General features: G+C 55.2%; 2 protein-coding genes across 2 annotated transcripts; one reads left to right on the forward strand and one right to left on the reverse strand.

Moving 5' to 3' along the window:
- Nucleotides 1-751: 751 nt before the first annotated feature.
- On the reverse strand, nt 752-5,819 carry VOLCADRAFT_99591 (uncharacterized protein; the record flags this gene model as incomplete). The annotated part of the gene is made up of 9 exons (XM_002958293.1): nt 752-885; nt 1,431-1,454; nt 1,956-2,034; nt 2,397-2,525; nt 3,151-3,346; nt 3,687-3,815; nt 4,281-4,300; nt 4,920-5,008; nt 5,774-5,819. 9 exons carry the CDS (start codon nt 5,817-5,819, stop codon nt 752-754), a joined length of 846 nt encoding a protein of 281 aa, XP_002958339.1.
- A 658-nt stretch (nt 5,820-6,477) lies between these two features.
- Nucleotides 6,478-8,626, forward strand: VOLCADRAFT_99592 (uncharacterized protein; the record flags this gene model as incomplete). Its single annotated transcript, XM_002958273.1, has 6 exons — nt 6,478-6,749; nt 7,192-7,378; nt 7,469-7,540; nt 7,614-7,682; nt 7,912-8,088; nt 8,285-8,626. The coding sequence occupies 6 exons, from the start codon at nt 6,478-6,480 to the stop codon at nt 8,624-8,626; spliced, it is 1,119 nt and encodes a 372-aa protein (XP_002958319.1).
- Between the last annotated feature and the right edge of the window lie 3,069 nt (nt 8,627-11,695).

Genomic DNA, 11,695 nt, shown 5'->3' on the forward strand with positions numbered 1-11,695 from the left:
CCCAAGTCCTCCCGAAACAAGCAGCTTCGCATGCATGGATAAATGGAAAATGTGCCGCTACGGGTCCATGCGAGAAAACCCCACCCCTGACCTATCCCCAAGAGGCAGGCCGATAATGCAGCTGCTTGCTTACGTCTCGAAAGCGAAGCCACCCCATTCCCACCTCTTTGTTTCCCCCTTTGCACGCCCCTGACGGAACCACACCCACACTCCTGTCCTCGACCAAGCCCTGCTTGGAACACAACGCAACTATATACGATTTTTTGACAAGCCCTTCACGGCGTTGCGAGACGTCCAAGAATGTAACGGGCACGCTGCGTGTGGGTTGTGCGACAGCACCAAAAGAAAGAACGCGAGCGCATATTCATGTGCTGGGCATGCGCGTTTTGCGGCTTCTCTCGTCGCCCACTTTTAAGGCCTCCTTGTGAGGTTGCTTCACTAGGATTCATATGCACGTGCATATGTCAAAACATAGCCATACACGTCAAGGTACAAACCCTGCCTCTGCCCCAGCCTATCCCCTCTCCACTGGCAGACCCCTTCACTCCTCTTCCTCCCATATCTTGACAGCTCCGACTACCTTAACGACCCCTTAATGGCAGGGGCAGCATCTCTCTGCAACCAGCTGTCCGCTGCCAGTCTAATAAGGAGTGGGTTGCCGGTAGAGCAGCCTCTGGCGACGACCACCTGACCAGTGCCTGCCTGAGAGTGCGTGCATGTGCCCCCTAACTTAGCTGCCTGCCAGGCTTTCCTACTCCGCACCCTCTTCCAGCATTTTGCGCTGGGCCTCCTCCATGAACCTTGAATAGCTGCTAGTGTACCACTTGCGGAAAGCGGCCCAACGCACCACGCCGCTGCCCTCGGCATCTATCGCCTTAAACATCCCTGCACAACGTACGTAAATGCACGTATGCACAGAAAATAGGCAAAAGAGAAACGTCGAATGCTCTTGTGTATCCGCAGTTTGGCATGCGTGGAACACCGTGCGACAGCAGTGACAGTAAACAGCAGGAAACAGCAGCTGCTTTCATCAGTGACGCCATAAATACAGCAGCATCACCGGAGCCATGGATGCTGCTGCATTTCGCAGGGTGCTTTCGCTTTCTCGGCTGTACATTTAACAAGTTCTCATCCTGGCAACTCTCTAGGTTATCCATCGCCGCGCGGCGTACAGTTTTAGAGCACTTTAACCGGGCCTCATCACTCCTTTCTGCCCGCAGCTTCCCCAGCAGCGTGGGGAAGCTCCCTCTAGTTACATATGCTCTGGATTCCCGCTCCTGGTTTGCTGCAGAGGGTGTGGTTACATGCGCGATGTCAAAAGTGACGAGGGTCTTTGAACTACTGCGACACAGCAAGCCGTCCGGGAGATCAGTGCAGACAGGCAACGCTTTGGGCTTTCAAAGTCGCGGAGCGCAACCGCCGCTTCTTACCTTTAGCTTCCTCCTTGGTGTGACCTACACGGGTGAAAGTGGCGGTGGTGGGTCCCCAAATGACATCAAAACGTGGGGTTGGACGGACAAACGGACTCCCAAAGCAAATTATCCTTTGGTCCCGGTAGCAGATCTCGGCAAACTTCAACCTCCTAACGAATTCTGCACTCGGCTTGTCCTAAAACCGCGACCCGGACTCCCGCCCAAGCAAGCGGCCTCGACCTCCCCTAGCGACCGTTGCCTTTTAACGCCGAGCCCTGAGCCGGGTCGAACGCATGTCGGCCGGGGGACTCGTCGGGGCACCGATAGCTCAATTGCTACGTGGCCAGGCCAGGCCGGGCACGTGAAGTCCTTAGGCACAGCTGCTACCGAAACCGTGGACCCAACACAGCGGAACCCACACCAGAATGCGGCTGAGAGGACACCCAAACCCATCCGCCCTGGCCGCTCGCCGTCAGGTTGTGTTTCCTGGATTTCCCGGCTGTGCAAAAAGGGATCCCATTTAGCTCCCACACAACCATGCACCTGTGAGCTCCATGGCGCTCACGAACTCTTCCTCGTCAAGCTCTCCACGCTGGTCATCATCAAACACCGAGAAGACGCCCTGCAAGAACAGGATGGCAGGACGGCGGTGGGGAACAACGTGACAACACACGAAAATCTATGAAACATGCAAGGTAAGTGACCCTTGCCCTGGCGAGCCCGGCTGCCGGACTTCCGCCCCAGCATCAGCAATAAAGGACAGCACTGAACACGGGCCAGACCCGAATTGCCCTTCCATGTTTCACGCATTTACATGAGCGCAACAAGGACGGCGCGCCCCGACCCCAAGGACAAGCAATTGGTGGAAAGCGGAAAGGCTCCGGTGGCCTTATCACTGGACTGTGCACACTGCGGCAGATCCGCAAACCTAAAGGGTGTGCTGCATTGCTACAAATCCTTTATCTGGATCTCCGCCACGCTCACCTGGATCTCCGCCAGTAGCTTGTCATTGGCCGCCGCCTCGGCCGCCGCCGCCGCGAGACGGGACTTGCGGCTGGTGGACATGGCCTGCAATGTGCGCAGGTCGGCGGGAGAGGCCTCCGGGTACAGTGCCTGTAGTTATTGGTGGCAAGGCGTGACGGTGAAGGGGCACGTCGAAGGACGAACTCCTGGAATCGCGGCGAAAATGTGGACGGGACCCGGCGGCATTGCGACCAAGGGCGGGAGAAAACCCAGTGCGAACCCGAAAAGGTAAAGAAGTAAATTGCCGCCGTGGGAAGAAAGGTGCGATAACACAGGGAGCATGGCGAAAGCGTGAAGTTGGCAGCGGAGGCAAAGGGTGAACAATCCATGCAACGGGGAGTGGTCAGGCCGTCAACCTAAGCGTCGTGGCACTCTTGGGCACGAAAGACACAACACCACCAGCCCGGGTCCGTACACATGTGCCCTGGACAACCCCCCAACTAGCCGGTCATCTACTTGAAGGGCCGCCACCACTTTTAACCTGCCCCTCGCGGGCCCGCTTGAAGAAGGCACCGTGCCGGTGCCCCATTCAAGGGAAAATTTGATACACTGCGCAGCCCTGCTCTGCGTCTGGTGCTTTCCTATTCCCGTTCCCCCGTCCTTTAAGCAGCCTGGCACTGAGCCGTCTTCATCCGGCTGCCTGCCCAGCCTTTAATCGAGGAAGGGCAGCGATGAAGGGCCCAATCTAAAAACCGGACCGATGGAGGTTTCTGACCTTCAGGAGGTGCTGGAAAGTGACCATGCCCGTCCGGCCCTTGCCCTCGATCGCCCGGAAGATGGATGTCAGGAAGGGCAGCAACCCCGGTTGAGTGCGCGTGAAGTAGCGGCGGAGGTCTGCGATGCTGACACGGCCGTCACGGTCGGCGTCCATCTCAGCCCACACCTGGCCCAGCTCACGGACCATGGGTCGGCTGGCGGGATTAAGAGCAACGCAGAGGCAGGAATAGGCAGTCAAGGCGTGTGTGCTTGATGTGTCAGGTAGGGGGCCGCTGCCCAGTCTCATCCACGTATTAGACAACCGAATCCGTCACACAAGGACGCTGGAGCTGCTGCCGTCCTGACCACATGCGCCTTAAGACTTCTGCAAAGATTTTGCTCCTGGGCGCACTGCTTCCGGGGCTGCCGCTGCCCAGTCCCATCCACGTATTCCGGTCGTAATCTCCACCTCTCCCTTTCGCTCGCCTTGCAGCCATCTCTTCGTTTCTCTGTTCCGATTGCGACGTGCCCGTACCCTGTGCGCAGAGGACTCACGTGACTACCTGCACTCTGAACACCTCGGTCTTAGCAACGCAGTTAAGGCGGTTCGAACCGGGAACCACGTGGATGCGGGGCACACGCTCCGCAAGTCGCATCTCCAGCTCCTTCTCAGCGCGCAGGGAGCTGCGAATGTGTGCCAGCCCCACGGGGATGATCAGCATGAATATTTCATATAGACAATGAAGGCTTGGCAGGGGTTCAAACGTTACAATTACTCAGAAGGAAGTCAATCATACAACAGAATGTAATGTTAGAAGCAGGTGATGGTGGTTGGTGATCGCATCCGCCTCAGGCAAGGCCCCAAGGGGGTCGGGAAGGTTAGGCTGGCAAAACGTCAGCCATACAACCGCACACTCGCCCATGCACCAGTGTATCGGCCCATGGAGACGAGGAATGTGGCAAAGGATGACCATAGGCGTCCCTCGCTTTAGGTGGTCGGTTGGCGTGAGGGATCCACATCTACTATTGAGCGGGCGGGAGGGAACGCAGGGACACCATACGCTCCGGCCAAATGCACCCGAATCAGCCGTCGCTGCAGCCACCAGGTTTTCAAGCCCCTCAGGTCCCCAGCTGAGCACCTGTGCTCACCTCAAGCGTTGTGTGACCACCTGAAAATCACCCGAGCGAGCAGGAGAGGAATAAGCAAGCGGGAGGAAATCACATATAATGCAAAGGGCAAAGACTCGAACGCCGGCCAAAGGATCCGAAGCCGCAAGGGGGGAGGTGAGGTTGCGGCTGACGGCAAGTGTGAAACATGAAAGAGAAGTCCTGCACAGAAGGGGTTGGGTTGGGTAACGGAAATAATTGCAGTGGCTAGCAAAGCAACCCCACCAAAGACATTGAGCAAATGCCGCCAGAGTGACGGACGGAAGTACGCGACGTGCAGACTCTGGTGAGCAATGCTAGCGTCCGTGCCCATGCCGCGGCTTGACTCCGGAGGCGGCATTGTCTCCGCCGACCCCGACCCGACCTTCCCGGGTAGATGTCTCGCAGTTCGGTCTTTCCCAAATCCCTCCCGTCAGCGCAATCGAATCCACCCGTCCTAAGTGTTAACCCTTATACTTACAATTACGCAGCGCGTCAGATCCAGACGGCCTACATAAGAAGCCCGGAGCCTCTGTACCCTCATCACAGCTCTAGTCGCATTCCTACCCGCCTGACCCAGACCACAACAGATTAGACGAAGCCGCATGAGATTTCAATAAAATGTCAAGTTAATCCACATACCTCGGTGAACTCCTGTAACGTGACCGACCCGCGCGACGAACGGTCCAGCGACTTGAACAGGGCATCCACCGACTTGGCGCTCACGCCGCCTGTCAAGGCACAAATACAGCAACATCAGATGTTAGGCTACAACTGTACCACGCTTGAGAGAAGGCTGAAGGATGCGCATGGCAACGAAGTGCATATGTCTCCAATTCAAAGGAATGCAGCAAATGGACCTGCATAAGTCGACCTCGCCCAGCGGGCCACCCTGCCCATGCCCCCTATGGGGCCCCCTTCCACCTCCAACTCCCTTCGCTCTCGTCAGCCGATGGATTCACCATTCGCTGTCCAGGACGTTCACTTTGGGGCCGCGTCCGGGTCCAACTCTTCCTCCTTACACTTCCCGTCCGCAAGCCGGAGAGTTTTGTTCCTCATGCAGGACAACCTGGAGACAGTTGCACCTCATCCCCCCGGCCCTTGTGAACACCGCTTTGTCCAGCGCCTTGGGCCCTATGGCGATGCAAGACCCGGCCCAGGGAACCGCTCTAAGCCTGCGGGCTTGTGCCGTATGGCTGCTGCTGTCCCAAACCGCTCTGTTGGCAATCAGGGCTGACGCCCAGACTGCTGCAGTAGGGGCGTGACACATTGCCAGTCCTTTGGTTTTCAGCCGGCCGCGGTGCCCGCAAGGGGGCCACATGCAAGCAGGGCCCCAGTCAGCAGCGTTGCCGTCCGCAGCACCGTAAACCGGACGCCGAGGCATGGCCAGCAAGGGCCTCTGTAAACTGCAAGAGTTTTGAGATCTCTAAAGGATGCTTGCTCGGTGGAACCTGGATGCGTGTTGTGCTGTACTGGGTCCCGGGCGCAGAACGCACCTTCCACTTCTTTGGAGAAGTAAGCATATAGGTCAGCCCATGACATGCTTCCTGAGGACTTCGTCACAGCGGTAAAAGCCTGGCAAGGAAGGAGTGTCGTGTTTTGAGCTTGGAACCTTTGCTTTTAAATTGGCACTGTAGCCCACCTTCTTGCACGCATCTTTCCAGGGCTCGTCCTCGTCATAACTAGGAAGTTCGCCAAGAGCGTGTTCAAAGAGACAGCGAAGGGCACTATTTAGCGTGCCCATATGGCCCACAGGTTCAGGCAAGTTTGATCGACGCCTTAGGCAGAGGAGCACCAAAACATTACATTGTGTCGGCCCATAGGTGTGGCGCGGGGCGGGAGAATTGTGAAGCAGTACGAGGCAGGTCGGTACGAGGCAGGTCACTTGCGTACGATTCACCAGAAATCTTGTTCAGCTCCTGAACAACTGCACCTTATTTTAGGAATCTAGCATATCATTTAGGAGTAGGTACGTAGGGCATTCATTACTTCGATTTTAGGTCGCAGCATAGTTATGGTTGCAGCGTCGCCGCTTTGTCATTAATTTCAATAAAGGAAGCGATGGCAGCAGCCGTGCGGAATGAGGAGAGGCCTTCAAGCCCGACTTCGAGCGATGTGCCTTGTGGCTTTCGTGCAAGTGGAGGAGTAAGTTCAGATTCCCGCGCATGTTGGTCGCTATTTTGTGATGTTTCTTATCGTTATGGTTGCCGCATTGTTGGCAAAGCTGACACCGATAACGTTCTGTTCCGATCGTTGTCTTAAGGAGCTTTTTAATGTGCGCCAATCTCAGCAATTTCATGCGATCAGCGGTAGTCATTGTAAAGATAATACCTTGATATGCGAGGAAGATGGTTCCTGTCTTGAGCCCTGCCACGAGCCTGTTCACCGAGACCCACCGGGCACGGCGTTGGTCGCTGCTACGACTCGCTCTATCGACTTCTTCGATGCTGCAGATGCACGTGATGTTATCCGGTGAGTATTCTCTACCCGGTATATCCTACCCCTAAACTTGCCACCGCCTGAACCCGGGCCTCGCAAGTCACTTACTTCAACGGCAAGCAAAGGATTCATGCTTTTAATGCATGCCACTATTGCTGTGCTGCCTGCTCGGGAAGTTTACATCCTCAAAAGAGGGCGGCATGGGTCGGCGCTAAGCGGCCTCGACGCTCAAGGCACATTTCCCACCAGAAGGATGCCCTTTCAAAAAGAAGGTTATTAAACCATTATTTTGTTGCGTTATAGCACATGCTTGTCTGTTTACAGTGCTCGACAGCCCAGCAGCTTGGATGTTGCTTTGGTGCACAGCAGCAGAACCTGGACAGAGCGCACTGTACCATGTGTTGGCGTCACCATACGTGCTAAACGCGGTAAACGGCTGTAACCCCTTGCTTTTCTGGCGCCAATGCTCACACAGGAACGAGCTGACGAGGCTTCAGGAGGTTCGCTTTGAACCTACGTTGCCTGAAGCAAGGCGCTTTTCGGAAGACGACAGACCGCGCATTGTGAGCTGGCTTGTCCAGGTGGTAACGGCTTTAGAACTGACGAAGGAGACGCTTCACTCAGCAGTCTCACTTGTGGACCGCTACATAACAGCTACCGAGGTATGCGGGTTTGGGGAGCTGCGGCAAGATCCTGCGTAACACCGCATTCGAAAATACACAACGGATGGTTGCTCGGGGCCCTCATTGCAGGCTCATCCTCCGGAGGCTGTGTTGCAGCTGCTGGCTCTCGGTTGCCTGAGCACTGCTGCAAAGCACGAGGAGGTGAGCTAGTCGGGCTCCTTGTTACTATTATTTGCTGCGCCGGCTGGTCCTGAGCATGTTTCAAGCACTGCAGGTTGCCCAGCGCAGCTCCGATGAGTGGGTCCGCCTCGCCGTAGATGCTGACAGCCGCAGCATCTACGAGGTACGTGGTAGCAGCCGGGGGGATCGGTATAGGCTGGCTTCGGTTTGGTTCTTGGTGGGATTGTGACTTCCGCGTACCTATGCCAGTTCACAGCAGAACATGCTTTGTCCTTGAGCCACGGGTGCAGAAGCTTCCTGTGAGCCGTTCCTGACCAAATGGGGGCTTATGCGAAGCTGCATGATGTATCCAGGAAGCGCACAATGGCCAACACAGCTGCTTTGCTTTGCAGCGCCTGGACTTGAATCGCATGGAATGGCTGCTGCTGGAGACGGTGGAGTGGCGCATCCGCGTCCCGAACACGCTCACCTTCATGCGGCAGTACCAGGCCGTGCTAATGAACCGTGGGCTAATTCCTGGGGATCCAGAGTCAGCGCAGCTGTTTAAGGAGCATGCTGAGTTCATGGCGGTGAGAGCTGCGCGTGCCTTGGTGGAATCTTGCGAGGACCTTATACCTTTTCACGTTGTGTTAGGGTGGCGCGGGGTTTCGAAAAAGTGTTGTCCGTTTGTCATCGCTCCAGTGGCTCGCATTTACCTCTTGGTCACAGAGTCGGCCGACTGTCGTAATGAATGGTGCGTTGTGCCTGATGCTGTGCCGCTCTCAGGAGGTTTCGTTACTCTACAACGAGTTTTTGAATTTCGGGTACAGCACTGTCGCGGTCGCAGCCCTTACGCTGGCCGCTTGGTACAGTCAGAGTGCATCCGGAGCCGAACTGTCCACGCGTATGCCGGCGGTGCCGGTGATTAAGATTGTTTCGGATTTGGCGGCATTTGTGGATGTGGACGTCTCGTGCCTTGCTCCCGGTCTGGATCGGTGCATGGAGCTGATGAACCATTTGCACAGCCACGTCGTCGGACGGCACACCTGGGGATGTATTCCGGACTTGGGCTTGCTGGAGCCTGTCGCGACCCGCTACCCCCAAGTCTTTAAGCGCATAGACGAGTGAGGCGTGGGCCGCGGCGTACGCACATGAAGGCAGCTGCAGGTCTGGGCATCCATGCTGATCTTGTCGAGTTTCCCGGTGGAAATTGAAGGATATTGCCCTGCCGTGGCAGATTAAGGCACCTCTTCCTGGACTAGTGTTGGGAACTCGTTCCAGTGCATGCACTTCCTTGCAGCCTTGTCTTTCGGACGGCGCTCACGGAGGGGTCGTTGTGGTCATATGGTTACTGATGGGTCAGTTTGAGTCGCACGCATGTATTTCGCATGTGGAGTGTGTGCGGCTTTGCTGAGGCGTCCTGGCACTGTATCGCCTGCATATCCGTGCTTGTTAAGTTGATTGTTTTGCCATACGTGGAGCGCAGGGCAGGTTGCATCGTGCCTTGCAATAAGGTTACCAGGGTTAGTAAGAGCGAAGTCTCCTGTGCAGAGTTTAATGCAGGCATACTGGCGATATGCACTTTAGATGTACGCCCCCAGTTGCTTATCGAAGGAATGAGACAACAGGCCGCGTTCTTCTTTCCGCTTTCTCTTTTCAGTTTTAGGGCTATTGTTTATGGGCTTGGATGGCGATGGTGACGCAGCTGCAGGATGAATATTTGTGTGAATGATTTGGCAGCAAAGGCGTGCGTCGTAGGTCAGCACCGCTTCATGCGTGGAACGTGCGGCTGGATTTTCGTTGTCTGTGCACGCGGCTTGAAACGCTTTGTGGTCCTTAGGTCTAAGCTTTAGCAGCGAGCGTGTATTTCACATGCGGGCCTTAATGCAATGTTTCCGTCAGAACATAAATCCTTGCGTGGACCTGGTGTGCATCTGGGCAACACGTGCGCTGGTTCCTGCGAAACATTCCGAGCAGGGCACGTGTCGTTATGGTGGTTGATCTCGTTCGTGCTGCCCACAGCCAACTGCTTCTAGGCCAGGCTGCCTATGCCATGAATGTCTCGTTTTTTATGCATCCCGGAAAATTGTGTGGTTTGCTGCTGCGCAGCGGCATAACTTGTGGCCAGCTTGCAACACTGCGATGTATGCTCTTTCTTAGGTAGGTTTGCTCGTGGTCCAGTTGGCAGGGTTGTCAAAGGGGTAGCTGGAGCGCAACAGCCTGTGGTGAGTTGTGCGGCGTGGCAGGGGTAGCCTTTTAGCAAGATGTGTTTTGGCCGTTAGTTAGATAGCTTACTACGTAGCTTGGATGGGCAGGTCTTTGGGCGCCATGTAAGCGTGAAGTTGCCGTGCCCCGTGATCCGTACAAACTACCTGGTTGCGAGCCCGTGCGAGCCCTATCTTGCGTATGATGGAAAATGGGTTCAGCACCACCTCTTTACATTGGTTTTTCATCTCGTTTCATGGCTCACCGTGTACTATCGCGTGGGGCGGCGGGCTCGAAAGTTGTACCTTGGCCCTTCTGCCAAGCTACGTCGTAGTCCTTGGATCGTTTAAAATGTTTTCATGTGTAGCTCTCGTGCTTCGTTGCGTGTTACGGTTTCTCAGCATCTTTGCTGGCTTTGGTTGGTGTTTGGAGTTGGTTATCATCAGATTGGTTGTGGGTGATGGCGTCGAGAGTTCCTTCAGGCGACCTCGGCGCCCGAGGCGGTGGATGCTTTGGATATACTACAGCTGCGGAGCGAGGATGAAGCACAATGCACTGACGGCAACCGCGGCGGCAGGTGTTGGGCCTGTGGTTAGGAGCTTGCTTTTGGATTGGTTATGTTTAAAGCACACGAATTTGCCAGTCCACTCAGTTTATAGCTCATCTGAAAGGGTGTTTCTATGGCGAGGGCGCCGTCAAGGCTCTTATCCCGACGTTCGGTTTCATGTCGGTTTGTGTACGGTTGTTCTGCGACGACGTGGGATCTCCCAGGAGAGTGCATTTTGGAATGTCGCACGGGGAGGTCAGCAATTTTTTAGTTTCAACTTGCTGTTGCTGCGTTTCGCAAGCCTTGTGTTGAATGAGTTGTTGTTGGCGAGGTGTTGTAATTCGTTTTATGGAGACTGAAGATTGTGTATATTTGCGAGGTCGTTTTATTTGGTAATGGCACGTTAAGATGCTGCTGTGGGTTGGTTGGATTTGCTGCTGCTTGGTGGCTTTTGTGCCTTGGTGGTGTCTGCAACCTAGGGGGGCTTGCGGTGGTCTCACAGCGACCAGCATTCCCAGCCGATTCCATTTGAGAAGTTGGTACTGCGCTGTGTAATACGGTAATGTTAAGAAAGCCACGCCTGCAAGACTATTGATGGCCACACAAGGGCACACGGCAGGCATAGAACCCAGGGATACTGAAGGCGTCACGCCTGGAGTCTCCCTGTTTCGATTCGTTATGGCCTTTAGGTTGCAGCACGGTGGATTGCTACATGTGTACGGTTTTAGCAGAAGGTGGCCTCTCAGATGCGCTTGTTTGCAGAGCCCTACGTCAAGGCGATTTGTGCTGTTTTGGGCTACCATGACAGAATTTGACCCCTTCCCAGTAAAAAGGCGCTTGCCGGTATATGTTCCCGGAATCAGTAATAGGCGTTTGCCGATGACTGGTCTTGAAGTCTCGACATTTGGTTAGGTCGGTGGACTTGCGCGTAGTTTGTCGTACGTATCAGCGGATACGTGGTTCATATACCCCCCCTGGCGGACGGTGGAACCGTCCATGGCGGACGGTACGCCGGACGGTCGACCGTCCGGCACAGCTTTCCGGGCACACATACCAACACATACCAACGTATTTTTGCACGAAGCAAAAGACATTTTGTTGTAGTTTATCCTGGTGCTCGCGGCGCGCGCGGGCGTGGAGCGCGCGCAGAGATTCCTTGCGCAAGCCGGCAGCACGGCATGCAAACTGCGTCCAGATGAGCCCTTTACCCTTGCAATTTGCTGAGCTTATAGTGAATTAAAATTTTACAACCTTTTCATGGATAATGTAATGCAATGTGCTATTACTGGGGGCTACATCGATGCAAGCGCTAGGCGCCAGCAAATGCATGAAATGTAAACAAAGCTTAAACTAGCATTCGGCTAAGTTAATTTTATGTAGGAGCATATTTATCTGGCGGTTTGGGGCCAGGATTGGACCGCAGCCATGGGCGACCTGTGTGCATG

The sequence above is a fragment of the Volvox carteri genome (genome assembly GCF_000143455.1).
Source record: "Volvox carteri f. nagariensis unplaced genomic scaffold VOLCAscaffold_90, whole genome shotgun sequence".
Lineage (NCBI taxonomy): Eukaryota > Viridiplantae > Chlorophyta > Chlorophyceae > Chlamydomonadales > Volvocaceae > Volvox > Volvox carteri.